Here is a 15,641-nt window from a genome sequence, read left to right on the forward strand (position 1 = left end):
GAAGTCTGCAACCCTACTGCCTAATAGGTAATTGAATCAGAAATCCTCAGTGTTTAAGCTGTATTTGGATATTCACTTGCAGCATCATTGCCTCTAGGACCATGGGTCATGAATTCTAAAATGGAATTAATGTAGTCGGATCTTTATTGACTGACTGGCATTGATACGATGAGGAAAAGTGGCCACCTTTTTTCTGTGCTGCAAACTGATAAGCCCCTGTGGTAGTGAGTACCACATTCTTGGTGCCTTTTTGGTTAAAATAGTTTCTTGCAAGTTTTGTATTGTATTTCTTGCTGACTATTACGCTCTTTCTTACAGAGGAAAATTTTTTTCTATCTTCATGCCATCTTGAGTTTTCATAACTTTATAAACCACTTTTTAACTGTACTCTTGTGCCACATACTTGAGTACACCTGACAATCAAACCTAAATCAAAATCTAACACACATTATTAGTAATCTTATCTGAGAAGTAAGGTTCAGCCTGTCAATCCTTTCCTGATGCACAAACCCAAGCATTTTTGTAGGCATCCGTGTGACTATACTCTGCGCCCTTTCTGTCTCTTCTATAAGGCAGTAACTGAAACTGCTCACAGTATGCTTTAAGCTTTTGTAAATAAATTTCATTCAGGTTTAATGTAAATTTCATTCACCTAATCGCTCTAGAAATTAAGTCTGTTGTTATATTGGTTTTTTTTATAAGGCTTTGAAGACTTGCGACTTTTTGTGATTGATATGTTTGACCTTTTAAACGTTTGAAATGCATACACCTACCTTGATCTTTACCTTCCAATGATCAGCCTACACCCTTTGATGCCCCATTCTTCCTTCCAGAATTCACTACTTCACCACCCTTTATCTGTGTTGACATTTGAGTTGCCCGTTACCTTCCCAAGCTTATGTCTTCCTGCGATTTCTTGTAAACCTTAATTTTGACTAACTCTTATTGCCAATTTGGTGGCATGTACAAATGTATTATTTTGCATTTTTGATTGGAATGGACAAATCATTCATGTAGTTTGTTTCTGGAGCGCATCTTGTAATAGACATACACACTGCTGCCACTAAGTGTGGTGGTGGAAGAAGTGAATGTTGAAGGTCATCAATGGGAGCTGCTCTGTCACCCAAGTAATTGTAGAGCATTTTTATCATATTCCACACTTGAGCCTCGTAGATAGTAAACAGGCATTAGGGACATTGGAGATCAATTACTTTCTACCCTGCTGTTGCAACAGTATTTATATGACTAGTGTAATTCATTTTCTGGTCAGTGGGGACTTTTGGGATGATGTTCAAGGGATTACTTGTGGTAATGCAGTTGAACATGAAGGGAGAAATGGTAATTCTGAACAGCATTCGTTCCCATTATTGATTCTTATGGAACACCACTTCTCCCCTTTATGCCTCTCAGAATTACTGTCATTTTTCCTATACTTTTTTATCCTGCCTTGTATCCATTTGGCAGTCCTTGCTGCCAGTTGTCTCCAGATCCATATTCTCGACCTTATTCGTTACTAAGGGCGTTTGGATATTTCTAATGTTGCACGTATGCAAGTTTTATGTGCCAGTGAGCTAGTGTTCTTCTAGACAGTGTCAACTCTTATGTAGCAAGTAATGCTCCATGTCTGCAGATCAGGATGAATTGTCCTGGTTTCTATGATTTATTTTCCACATTTTGATAGTCTACTTAACAGTTTTAAACTTTAACCTGCTGTAGATATTTGTATGCATTACGTTTTCATGTGTTTGGTAAATATGAACCTTACTTCTGTTTTATTGGCCATCTTCTATCATCCTCCTGCTGTGTTTTGTAATTATATTGAAGTGCTCAGTTATTGTATGGTTGCAGAAGAAATTTCAACTTAACATTAAACAACAACTTTACTCCAGTGGTGTATGTTCATGAGGCTTAGATTTGACTGAGCTTACAGACTTCATTCCTATTGTCTTTGCTCTTCCAAGATGCCATCCTCCTTTTCGATCAGTTCGCTCTCTCTCTCGCTCCTTGCAGGCATCCTCCACCTCCAGCTGCATACATTAGCCTATTAGATGATGAGGGTAGAGATCCTGAGTCTTAGCCAGACTCCGGTCTCCAGCAATTCTGCCAAAGCTCTAAATGTTTTACTGTCAGTGTTTTATTGCTTGACTTTAAGCAGTTTTTAACAGTGGCATTTAGGATGAATCTATTGCTCTAAATCTTGAGCCATAGAGATCTACAACACTCTAACTGTGGCCTAACCAACATTTTATACGGTTCCAGCATTACCACCTGTTCTTAAATTTTATGCCCCGGCTAATTAAAGGCTTATTTCTGTGTTTATAGGGGGTCACCTCATGTTCCAAAAGAATGATAGGGTTAACAGTCTACTTTCATTTTATTCCAGTGTGAACGAAAGGAAGAATTTATTGAGAGGATAAAAAATCTTGATTTTGATACAAAGGCTGCTGTTGCAACTCATATTCAAGAGGTATGTTCAGCAAACACCGAACAGTAATCTTATAAAAACTTCTAACTGTTTCTAAGGTGCTTGTATGCAAAGATGTTTGGTGAGAACATGGATATTTCAACGATGAAGCCATTCATTCTTCAGCCTTGTCCTCCTCTTCCTCTGCTGCCCTCCAAATACAAAAAGTTGTAGAGGCCCACATATGAAATATGGAACATGAATTACGGAAATACTGGAGCCTGCTGTTCAGATGTATCAATCCTAAGAGACAACTCTTAAATTCGAGGTAGTGCGTAGTGGAGAGCATTCAATTACTTAATTTTCATTGTCAGCCAGAGTTCTTAAGTTGACTTCTTAATTAAGGTACTATTTACCTACATTTTCTTTCTTTGAACTCACTGTTTTAAGTTAAATACATTTAGTTTCTGGCTTTGTGGTGTTCTCCGTAGACAAGTAGTAAAGGCATGTCAGTCTAGAGGGATCACTTGTGTACTCAGAACAGGCTTCCAATAAAGTGTGTGTTTTTTTGCATGTCTTCCACACCTTGTATCCACTTCATACAAGCTTCAATCATAACTGCCTCTTTGTGAAATATTTGTTTGTGCATAATGGAATACAGCCATTCTTCTGTATCCACGAGAGGTCTGTTCCTGAAAAGCCCTGCGAATGATCAATTTACTTACGGTAAAAATAGGGTTGGGTTCCTGGACTTCAAGATTGACTTTTTGCCAATTTTTTTGGGCTAAAAGTAATAATCACTAAATTGTCTGAAACTGAAGTTAATTTCAGTAAGATAAAATATTGAAAACCACTCCATGTATTGTAACGGATAATTAAAAAGGTGAAAAGTTCTGTGTAGCAGGGGCTGGACTTTATTGGGGGATGATTATGGTGATTTAATGGGTGTGGAAGGTGGAGGTCATTGCAGATGTGGCACTCTCCCAGTTACTCTTTCGCCCAATGATGTGCCCCCCTCCTCTACGTTCTTCTGGCTCATGTCGTCAACACATTCATCTTCCCGAGCAGCTAGGTTTGCTCATGGAGGGTTGAGGAGAAGAGCTGTATACTGAATCGGGTCAGAGTGAGAGCAAGGGAGAGATTGCTATATAAGTGAAAGTGGTCGCAGAGGGGTGAGTTTTGCTCGCAAATTTTGAATGATTGGTTTCTTATATTTTATGATTTAGGAGTTTGCAGATACAGAGGAATGACTATGTTAAATATGTGAGAAAAATTTAACTGTACAATTAATGTTCAAGTAAAAATATCAATTTTAAAGTGAAATTTGAAATAACACTATGCAAATAATCATTGCTGTGGAAAGGTTGATGCTTATTTTTTAGCTTTGTTTTATTTTTCATAATGCAATGTCAATAAACTATATTATTAAGTATCACTGGAAATTACAATCTTTATGTTATAAAGGTGACTCACAATCAAGAAAATGTTTTTGATATGCAGCAGTGGATGGAATTAGCTGATCTCTCCCGTGAAGACCTTAATGTCTTTTTCAAAAAAATGGCAATTAATCTGAAAAGACTTGTGGATGAAAGAGATGAGCAATGTGAGGTACAATGGCAATTACTATTCTAGAAAATTGTCAAAATTGACTTGATTTAAATGTTGCAGTCAAACTGTACCTAGAAGACTAAGATATATTGAGAGAAACATTCCACCTTTCCATTACATATTTTCTAGCAACGATTCATTTTTAGGTACCTTTTATTAACAAAAAATTACAATATTCATTTGTGAGGTAGCAATTAAGCACTGCAGCTTGCTAGTTAAGTCCATGCTACAGACCACAACCACTTCTTTGAAGAGCTATTAAATGTTAGTCATTTAGAATGCTGGTCATTTTAAGAATTCAATTTTAGAATGTTTCACTGGCAACTTTTAGTTGATACATTGTCAGGGCATGTGTCAAAAATGATGCAATAAATTGAGGCTGAAATCTTCAGATCTGGTATGTACACTGCCTCCTTGGTGCCGTTTTCTGATAATTATGCATTCCTTTTGGACCCATGTAAAATTTATATGTCAAAATTCTTGCTGGCCTTAAGTAGTAAACTTGGGAAGTACTTGGTTGGCCCTAATGGTTGTGTTAACTTTGGCAAAGGATTGGGAAAACAAAATCACTTGTGAATGTTTAAAACGGTAAAAACAATCTTGCACCAAAGGTACAGTGTCCAGTTGGGAGATGCTGTAAGAAAATTCCCATTGTTAATTTCTTAACAGGTGTGTTGTTCAGGATTTTGCTTGGAGCTTCTATTTGTTATTCCTGATGAGACCTCCAAATGATGTTATGATTAGGGGGCCAGTGTTGTTTACTTGCTAGTTAAATTAGATGATGTTAGAGATCCCAGCCATTTAATAAGAGAATAAAGCCACAAGATTCTACACTAACAATTCAACTAAACTGTCCTGTATGAGATAAAACAAGCTACAACTGTATATTCCGCCTGCAATCAACAGTCAGCATTTGTGTGAGTATTTGTGGGTAACAAACTTTGGTCAAATATTCCATCGACCACATCAAAATAACAGGTGTAGTCGAGACACGTTCCTGGGATTTCTCAGTTAACCCCCCTCACCCAAAAAAAATCAATATTAGGAGTCCCTGTGGGTCTAAAAATCTCACTAAATTTTGTCTCCTTTTACAAGTAACGCTAATTCTTCGCATGCAAAGACTTAAACTCGGAAGTCTCTCAGAAGCCGTTCTACCACTGACTACCTCAGTAACTGCGCGGATCCTCATATTTCCAGCTGTTCCCTGAGGTTGTTTCTCCCTAAATTCCCAAGGCTGCACTTCAGCACTCCTCACTGGTATGATTCCAGCTCTTTTGCAGACAGCCATCTTCATGAACCTGACATTGCCCCTGGGTATTACTGAGCCTCAAACTTCCTCTGCTGCATAAACAGATATTACTTGTGGACTTTCTTCACCCCATTCTGCGCTAAACAGCTCTTCAGGGCCATCCACAGCACTTCAGCTGTAGGGACACAATTTCTTTATCTGCTTCTGTCTCTTTTTAGCATAGACAGTGATCTTCTGCCATCTTTTCAAGAATTGCCCCAAGCCTGGACTACCTGATTACTGCTACCACCAGCTTCCTGTTCCTGTTTCTAAACACTTGACTCCTACAACATTCTACCATGACTGTCTTCAGTCAATTTTAGTCAGTTGTTTGGTTTGTTTTGAACTGGTCTTGCTTTAGGTTACGAAGATCAGATAAAGTCTATCAACCTGTTCCCAGACAAAATAGAATGTAGCAACTGCTGGTGCAAGCTGTGCCTTGAATGTTAAAAAATCCAGAGGTTGCTGGCTTTCAAAAGTACAAATGAATGTCAAAAAATAGATTTAATCACACTTTTGAATTACATGCTTGACACTTTTAAATCTCTCACTGTATTGTAATTATTTCTGACTTTATTTTACTTTGCTTTGTTTTTCTGTATCCTTGCATCATCATATTTTTTGAATAGGCAATGCATTTTGAGAATTCTAACTTGATTTATCGAACTTGATGGAAGCATTGGTGTGTGGTGTGCTTTGGTTATGTTCTCCATTAACTGCAAAATATACACGTATAAACTTTTTACCTCACCTGCCGCAGCACCCTGTCTTAAAAACACTGAACTGCTACTTTGTATTTCAAATAAGATCTGCTTCTATTTCACCAGGGAGGTGATAACAGCTTCACGTCAAGTCACTGGAAAAGAATTGGGAAGGGACACAATTGAGAGCTTATTTTAAAAAGTCACATAAAACTTTGAATAGGCATATGGAACCAAAATTGATGAATTTAGTAAGTGCATTTGACAGTATGGGGCCAGGTTGACTCAAATCTTTGCAGCAGAACATGGTGCTTCGCAGGTTGTGAAGGGGACCAGAATCAGAAGAAGGTGCAAAAACTGAGAGCCGAAAGTCATCGTAGTTATAAGATGGGATGAGGTTCTCTAAGATGTTGAGGATTTTGAAATTGCATTGGAATTGTTGCAGATCGTTAGGCACAAGAATGATTAATTGAAGTGCAGAACTTGACGTGAAGTAGGATGGCAGAGTTGTATGAAGTTAAATTTTCTGAAAGGTAGACCTCAGGCTACCAAAAGAAAACTGGAATAATTTCAATTACATAGCTCACCATAAAGTGAATAGGTGTTTCAGTGACGATGGGTTGAGGTAGGAAGAGAGGTGGGAAATGTTGAGAATTTACAAAAAAAGTTCTTAATGTGTAGAATGGAAATGAAGGAAAAACTTGAATTTATACTATGAATGTTAAGGGGGATGCAGGAATAGAGACCTGATGGAGGGCACATAAAACCTTTTGAATGTAGGAGGGCATGTTGAGAAGGCCATTTAAAAAGATCTATGGAAATAGAGGCAGAAAGTAGAAAAGCAAGGATGTTACATAAGATACTTATTTAACAAAGATTAGACTCCAGTTTGGCCATGGTGGCTAATTCTGGGTGCTGCCCTTTTAGAAAATGGTTTGGAGAGAGCGCTGAAAGGATTTACCAGAACAATGCCAGGGATATGGAACTTAGTGCATAATCTTCTTAGTAAGCCAACTATTCCTTCATGAGGTAGAAAACTCATGATTATACTTTCAGTAACTTTTGATGGTGATCTTTGAAGTTTCATTAATGACTGTAAGCTCTTCAGCTCTTCTGGCTTGGGACAGATGTAGGCTGCTTTACCACCAGTCTGGTCTCAAAGCCTCTTTACAGTTTTTATGCTAACTTGTTAGCCCCAAAAGGATTGAGAACTGTTGCAGATAGTTGCAACAACTGTGTTGTACCAAATCTTCAAACTACTTATCCCTCATGAAGTCAAAAAAAACTGAACAGCCTGCTTTGGTGAATAAAAGAAACGTGGTATGTTTTGGAATTCTAAAAGCTAAGAACACACTTCGTCTTCAACATAACTGTTAGATCTACAATTCATTAATAATTCACATTGCTGATGGTGCTTTACGACCTTTTTTCCAGACTGCCTAGTTTCATTATAATTTTAGATGAATTTTTCGTGACCAGACCTGAGCTTGCAAGATATGACAAATGTACTTCTGTTTGAGTCGCATTTACATCAGATTTTATTAGCCTCTCAATCAGATGCCCTAAATTTTAATTTCTCAATCTTACATTCTAAATCTCTCAAACTGAGTTGTGCCTTTTACAACAATAGGTGCTCAAAATTATGACTTTTTCTTAATTTATGTTAGTGAAACCTTTATAAACGAAAGTGTGTGTAACGAGTAGACACTGATTTTAAGGTAGTTGAAAAAAGAATACTCTCACAAGAAATTGCCATGATCTGGAATGAACTGCTTGAAAGGTGATAGAAGCAGAATCAATTTTGTCTCAAAACAAATTTGATAAGTGATTTGAATAACAAAATTTGCTGAACTGTGGAGAGCAAAGTCAAGAGTGGTACAGGTTGAATATCTTTAAAACATCAGACACATGATATAAATGGCTGAATGGCCTACCTTGCTATCTGATGTTTTGATTTTTAAGCTGTTCAAGTACTTTTGGCGTGAACTCTTTTTACTGCTTTGTTTGAAATACAACAATCAAGTTGTGCACAGTGAGCTTCAAGAAACAGCAATAAAAGACAGGTTCATATCAATTTGAAGTATATGTTGAGAAATTTGAATTGACCAAAACACACACTGAATGCTTTCTTTTAAATACTGTCATGTGATATTGCCCATTCATCAGAATGGGCTGAGGAATCCCAAATTTAACATCTCATTTGAGGGATAGCAATTCTATCATGTAGCATTTCCTTGGTAATACACTGATGTGCTAGTCTAAATTATGTTGTTAATTCTTCAGAGTGAGAATTATACCCAGAATCTTCTGACTTTGAGCAAATCTGTCATCGAACCACAGCTCATTTTTAACTTCTGTTCGGCATCAAATGGGATACTTTGTTCATTGCTGGATATAGCTTGATTAAACTATTACGGATGCAAATAATTGTTTAGTGGCTGAGGATTTTTACAACAGTTGAACAAGACTACTTTGGTGTTCCCGATTATTATTGCTTTGAAAAACTTGATGGCTAAATATTGAACAACACAGAGTGAAAACTTACTGGAACCTGAGCTGCATGTTGCCTATAAGTAAGTGTTTTTTTTTGTGTAATGTGTATAAAATGGGTTATGAGCAGAGGTAAACTAGAAAACCAGTTCACTAGTCATTCACAAGGATTGCCAAGGTGATTTTTGACTCGTGTTGATCAGAACAATGCTTCCCCTGTTATCCTCAATGTTTGTTTACATTTGGTTTGCAAGAGGCGTAGTATGTCTAGTTCACCTATAAAAGGTCTCTGACTTTTCAATTAAAAATCACAGCTTATAGCAACTGCTGGAGGAAAGATAAACTGGTTTTCTTCAGGATTTAACTGCTCTTTACTACAGGCAACAGGGAAAGAGAGCATTCCTAAGTGGATGGTGGTCCGAAGCCGCCTTCATGCTTTGTTCATATCCCAAAGTTGTTCAGCTACTTGAGATCCAGAGCCATAATTATTGGCTGGCAGAAGACATTTGTCACTGGTGACTTGCCACAAATCAGTCCACTCTTTATTGGCGACTGAAGCTCCATTTATATACAACCCTTTGACTCCAGTTCAGCTACAATCATTGCTATAACTCCCTCTGTACAAACCACGTTTATAATGAGTCATCAGTAATCACTTGCTAGTCCACTTAGAAAATTCTGCATCCCTAGTCATTGGTTCTGTGGGTTCTCATCTGGCTGATGAGTTGATCCTAGAGCAGCATCTCCAACTACACTTTTGGCAGATGTTTCTGGGAGGTGGAGTTGGTCCATGGCCTTGAGATTGCTGGCGTACCTTTCTCCATTTCATTTTCTCTACTTCCTCCTGCAGGTAGGTGTTCTCAAAGAATTGAGACTCTTCATACAGAATGTTCCTCCAAGTCAGTTCCTCCTGAACAAGGATCTCCCACACGTTGACATCTATGTTGCATTTCTTGAGGGTAGCCTTCAGGGAGTTTCTGAAATGCATCCTTTTGTTGTCCTCTTATTCAAGTGCCTTTCTTCAGCTAGGTGAAGGAGATTTGTTTTGCTATTCAGAATTTGGACACCCTAAGCCTGTGGCCGGCCCATCAGATTTGGTTTCAGATGATAATGGCCTTGATGCTGGTGCTGTTGGTTCTTTAAGGATATTGATGTTAGTACTCGTATCTTCTCAGCTGTTTCCAACAGTGTTAGCTGGTACTTCTCCAGGTTCTTGAGGTGACAATATACAGTCCAAGTATTAGAGCCAGGAATTGTTTTCCCTGACTGGGGAATCTAGATCAAGGTGCAACAATTTCTAGAAAAGAAAAGATTGTTTATGATTGAGATGAGGAGAAATTTCTTCTTTTGGGCTTCATAATTTTAGGAATTCTCCACCTTCAGAAGGTTGTGGATACATCAGCTTTGAATATGAAGCTGAAATGGGAAGATTGTGTGTCTTGGGGGGACATGGAATCGAAGTCTAATATCCACCATGATCGCGTTGAATGGGCAAGATTTTCTTCTCCCTTTTAATGCCAGATATCTTCACAGTCATCATTACCCAGACAGTGTAAGCATGAATTTGGAGTTTATCTTCACTGCCTGCTGTACTGTATCCTTTCAGGGGTCAACCTTGATAGGTTTGACAGGACCTTGTTGCTGTCAAACCTTTCAGACATATTAAGAGCTGCAGATACTGGAGTCAGATAACACTGTGGAGCTGGAGGATTTCAGCAGGTCAGACAGCATGAGAGGAGCAGGAAAGTTGACATTTTGGGTTGGGACCCTTCATAAATCAGATCTGAAACCATTTGCTTGATTACCAAATGTCCAGTTTAAGTTGAGTGCTTAGTCTAAGCCACAGGATAATAGCCTGCGCTTAATGATACTGACCTGCAGTTAGCTTCTTGACCTTTTCCACTGTGATTGTCCTTGATAAAACAGGCCACTCCATCACCATTTTCTTAAATCACTTTGTTGTATTCCCCTTACCCTTAACACTTTGATACACTCAAAAAAATTGCACCTTCAGTTTTTACACCTAACTTGCAGACATTTTAGAGATAATGGGAACTGCAGATGCTGGAGATTCCAAGATAATAAAATGTGAGGCTGGATGAACACAGCAGGCCAAGCAGCATCTCAGGAGCACAAAAGCTGACGTTTCGGGCCTAGACCCTTCATCAGAGAGGGGGATGGGGTGAGGGAACTGGAATAAATAGGGAGAGAGGGGGAGGCGGACCGAAGATGGAGAGTAAAGAAGATAGGTGGAGAGGGTGTAGGTGGGGAGGTAGGGAGGGGATAGGTCAGTCCAGGGAAGACGGACAGGTCAAGGAGGTGGGATGAGGTTAGTAGGTAGCTGGGGGTGCGGCTTGGGGTGGGAGGAAGGGATGGGTGAGAGGAAGAACCGGTTAGGGAGGCAGAGACAGGTTGGACTGGTTTTGGGATGCAGTGGGTAGAGGGGAAGAGCTGGGCTGGTTGTGTGGTGCAGTGGGGGGAGGGGATGAACTGGGCTGGTTGAGGGATGCAGTGGGGGAAGGGGAGATTTTGAAACTGGTGAAGTCCACATTGATACCATATGGCTGCAGGGTTCCCAGGCGGAATATGAGTTGCTGTTCCTGCAACCTTCGGGTGGCATCATTGTGGCAGTGCAGGAGGCCCATGATGGACATGTCATCAAGAGAATGGGAGGGGGAGTGGAAATGGTTTGCGACTGGGAGGTGCAGTTGTTTGTTGCGAACTGAGCGGAGGTGTTCTGCAAAGCGGTCCCCAAGCCTCCGCTTGGTTTCCCCAATGTAGAGAAAGCCGCACCGGGTACAGTGGATGCAGTATACCACATTGGCAGATGTGCAGGTGAACCTCTGCTTAATGTGGAATGTCATCTTGGGGCCTGGGATGGGGGTGAGGGAGGAGGTGTGGGGACAAGTGTAGCATTTCCTGCGGTTGCAGGGGAAGGTGCCGGGTGTGGTGGGGTTGGAGGGCAGTGTGGAGCGAACAAGGGAGTCACGGAGAGAGTGGTCTCTCCGGAAAGCAGACAGGGGTGGGGATGGAAAAATGTCTTGGGTGGTGGGGTCGGATTGTAAATGGCGGAAGTGTCGGAGGATAATGCGTTGTATCCGGAGGTTGGTAGGGTGGTGTGTGAGAACGAGGGGGATCCTCTTGGGGCGGTTGTGGCGGGGGCGGGGTGTGAGGGATGTGTCGCGGGAAATGCGGGAGACGCGGTCAAGGGCGTTCTCAATCACCGTGGGGGGGAAGTTGCGGTCCTTAAAGAACTTGGACATCTGGGATGTGCGGGAGTGGAATGTCTTATCGTGGGAGCAGATGCGGCGGAGGCGGAGGAATTGGGAATAGGGGATGGAATTTTTGCAGGAGGGTGGGTGGGAGGAGGTGTATTCTAGGTAGCTGTGGGAGTCGGTGGGCTTGTAATGGACATCGGTTACAAGCTGATTGCCTGAGATGGAGACTGAGAGGTCCAGGAAGGTGAGGGATGTGCTGGAGATGGCCCAGGTGAACTGAAGGTTGGGGTGGAAGGTGTTGGTGAAGTGGATGAACTGTTCGAGCTCCTCTGGGGAGCAAGAGGCGGCGCCGATACAGTCATCAATGTACCGGAGGAAGAGGTGGGGTTTGGGGCCTGTGTAGGTGCGGAAGATGGACTGTTCCACGTAACCTACAAAGAGGCAGGCATAGCTGGGGCCCATGCGGGTGCCCATGGCCACCCCCTTAGTCTGTAGGAAGTGGGAGGAGTCAAAAGAGAAGTTGTTGAGTGTGAGGACGAGTTCCGCTAGGCGGATGAGAGTGTCGGTGGAGGGGGCCTGGTCGGGCCTGCGGGACAGGAAGAAGCGGAGGGCCTTGAGGCCATCTCCATGCGGAATGCAGGTGTACAGGGACTGGACGTCCATGGTGAATATGAGGTGTTGGGGGCCAGGGAATTGGAAGTCCTGGAGGAGGTGGATCCATCAAACCCGCAGACAAGGGTGGCGCAGTGGTAGTATGGCGTACTGACCTCTACATCGCCGAGGCCAGACGCCAACTCTCCGACACCACCTCCTACCGCCTCCTCGATCATGACCCCACACCCGAGCACCAAACCATCATCTCCAACACCATTCATGACCTCATCACCTCAGGGGACCTCCCACCCACAGCCTCCAACCTCATTGTTCCCCAACCCCGCACGGCCCGTTTCTATCTCCTTCCCAAAATCCACAAACCTGCCTGCCCTGGTCGACCCATCGTCTCAGCCTGCTCCTGCCCCACCGAACTCATCTCCACCTATCTGGACTCCATTTTCTCCCCTTTGGTCCAGGAACTCCCCACCTATGTCCGTGACACCACCCACGCCCTCCACCTCCTCCAGGACTTCCAATTCCCTGGCCCCCAACACCTCATATTCACCATGGACGTCCAGTCCCTGTACACCTGCATTCCGCATGGAGATGGCCTCAAGGCCCTCCGCTTCTTCCTGTCCCGCAGGCCCGACCAGGCCCCCTCCACCGACACTCTCATCCGCCTAGCGGAACTCGTCCTCACACTCAACAACTTCTCTTTTGACTCCTCCCACTTCCTACAGACTAAGGGGGTGGCCATGGGCACCCGCATGGGCCCCAGCTATGCCTGCCTCTTTGTAGGTTACGTGGAACAGTCCATCTTCCGCACCTACACAGGCCCCAAACCCCACCTCTTCCTCCGGTACATTGATGACTGTATCGGCGCCGCCTCTTGCTCCCCAGAGGAGCTCGAACAGTTCATCCACTTCACCAACACCTTCCACCCCAACCTTCAGTTCACCTGGGCCATCTCCAGCACATCCCTCACCTTCCTGGACCTCTCAGTCTCCATCTCAGGCAATCAGCTTGTAACTGATGTCCATTACAAGCCCACCGACTCCCACAGCTACCTAGAATACACCTCCTCCCACCCACCCTCCTGCAAAAATTCCATCCCCTATTCCCAATTCCTCCGCCTCCGCCGCATCTGCTCCCACGATAAGACATTCCACTCCCGCACATCCCAGATGTCCAAGTTCTTTAAGGACCGCAACTTCCCCCCCACGGTGATTGAGAACGCCCTTGACCGCGTCTCCCGCATTTCCCGCGACACATCCCTCACACCCCGCCCCCGCCACAACCGCCCCAAGAGGATCCCCCTCGTTCTCACACACCACCCTACCAACCTCCGGATACAACGCATTATCCTCCGACACTTCCGCCATTTACAATCCGACCCCACCACCCAAGACATTTTTCCATCCCCACCCCTGTCTGCTTTCCGGAGAGACCACTCTCTCCGTGACTCCCTTGTTCGCTCCACACTGCCCTCCAACCCCACCACACCCGGCACCTTCCCCTGCAACCGCAGGAAATGCTACACTTGTCCCCACACCTCCTCCCTCACCCCCATCCCAGGCCCCAAGATGACATTCCACATTAAGCAGAGGTTCACCTGCACATCTGCCAATGTGGTATACTGCATCCACTGTACCCGGTGCGGCTTTCTCTACATTGGGGAAACCAAGCGGAGGCTTGGGGACCGCTTTGCAGAACACCTCCGCTCAGTTCGCAACAAACAACTGCACCTCCCAGTCGCAAACCATTTCCACTCCCCCTCCCATTCTCTTGATGACATGTCCATCATGGGCCTCCTGCACTGCCACAATGATGCCACCCGAAGGTTGCAGGAACAGCAACTCATATTCCGCCTGGGAACCCTGCAGCCATATGGTATCAATGTGGACTTCACCAGTTTCAAAATCTCCCCTTCCCCCACTGCATCCCTCAACCAGCCCAGTTCATCCCCTCCCCCCACTGCACCACACAACCAGCCCAGCTCTTCCCCTCTACCCACTGCATCCCAAAACCAGTCCAACCTGTCTCTGCCTCCCTAACCGGTTCTTCCTCTCACCCATCCCTTCCTCCCACCCCAAGCCGCACCCCCAGCTACCTACTAACCTCATCCCACCTCCTTGACCTGTCCGTCTTCCCTGGACTGACCTATCCCCTCCCTACCTCCCCACCTACACCCTCTCCACCTATCTTCTTTACTCTCCATCTTCGGTCCGCCTCCCCCTCTCTCCCTATTTATTCCAGTTCCCTCACCCCATCCCCCTCTCTGATGAAGGGTCTAGGCCCGAAACGTCAGCTTTTGTGCTCCTGAGATGCTGCTTGGCCTGCTGTGTTCATCCAGCCTCACATTTTATTATCTTGCAGACATTTTATTTTTGTATCTTTTCGATTAAATGTTATGCAGAGACACGTAGCATGCTCCCTCTTTATTTGTAGTACAGTAAAATTAAACCTTCAATAGTTATTCTTCTAATTAACCAGACTTTTGAATAACCAATCCCAGACTTGGCTGATGATTAATTCCAGACACCAGTTTTGTACCTTAAACAGAAGATTTAACAACTTGTAAAACATGCAATTTCAGCAGAAAAATTAAACAGCAGAGTAATCTAATACATGTATATGCTTTAAATTTGAAATGTTTGTTTTCAGTCCTAATTCACACAAGACAGGCAAACACAGTTAAGGGATCAAGGAGGTAAAATAATAAAGCTGAGCATTTTCTTAAATGTTTTTCCCAATGTGTTGTTTGACAGGCATAAATGTGGATTCTTGGTTGTTTTTCTGGAGACGTTGCTTTGGGTGACCTTTTCAGTTCCCTCAGGTAAAGGTAGTAATACTTCTAAATCAACTTTCTATTCTCTGGGCTTCAGAAACCTGGGAGGTGAGGTTTGGCAAGGAGCTTTCAAATCCTCATGCTTTGTCATCAGCAGACAAGACACCTCTTTTCAGAAAGTACATTTCAAAAAACAGCGTCAACTCTGGCCCTACTCTGAGGCTGTGACCGTCTTTCCTCAGGGCCTGTGTTACCATTCAGCGTCCTCCATTTGCTTGAATGTAGGGTCTGTCCCAGACTTGCTGGAACCAATTGCCAGTTCCTGATCTTGTTAATAGTCCACTTTTTACTTTCTAGAATCATACAGCTTGGAAACAGACTTTTCAGACAATTAGTCCACGGCAACAATATTCCCAAACATAACTAGTCTCGCTTTCTTGCGTTGACCCATATCTGTCTAAACCTTTTCCTATTTGTGTACTTATCAAAGCGTCTTTTAAATGATGTAAGTGTACCTGCATCCACTACCTCCTCTTGCAGTTCAATCTAA

The 15,641-nt window shown here is 43.2% G+C and overlaps 1 protein-coding gene across 13 annotated transcripts in view; it reads left to right on the forward strand.

Moving 5' to 3' along the window:
* Positions 1-15,641, forward strand: part of LOC125454694 (girdin-like) — a 322,453-nt gene that overhangs the window by 76,830 nt on the left and 229,982 nt on the right. For all 13 annotated transcript variants that reach the window (XM_048535750.1, XM_048535754.1, XM_048535755.1 and 10 more), the window contains exons 6-7: positions 2,384-2,467; positions 3,869-4,012. In XM_048535750.1, the coding sequence (XP_048391707.1) occupies positions 2,384-2,467; positions 3,869-4,012 (228 nt within the window). The remainder of the gene's footprint in view (positions 1-2,383; positions 2,468-3,868; positions 4,013-15,641) is intronic.

Source organism: Stegostoma tigrinum, chromosome 9, assembly GCF_030684315.1.
Source record: "Stegostoma tigrinum isolate sSteTig4 chromosome 9, sSteTig4.hap1, whole genome shotgun sequence".
Classification (NCBI taxonomy): domain Eukaryota; kingdom Metazoa; phylum Chordata; class Chondrichthyes; order Orectolobiformes; family Stegostomatidae; genus Stegostoma; species Stegostoma tigrinum.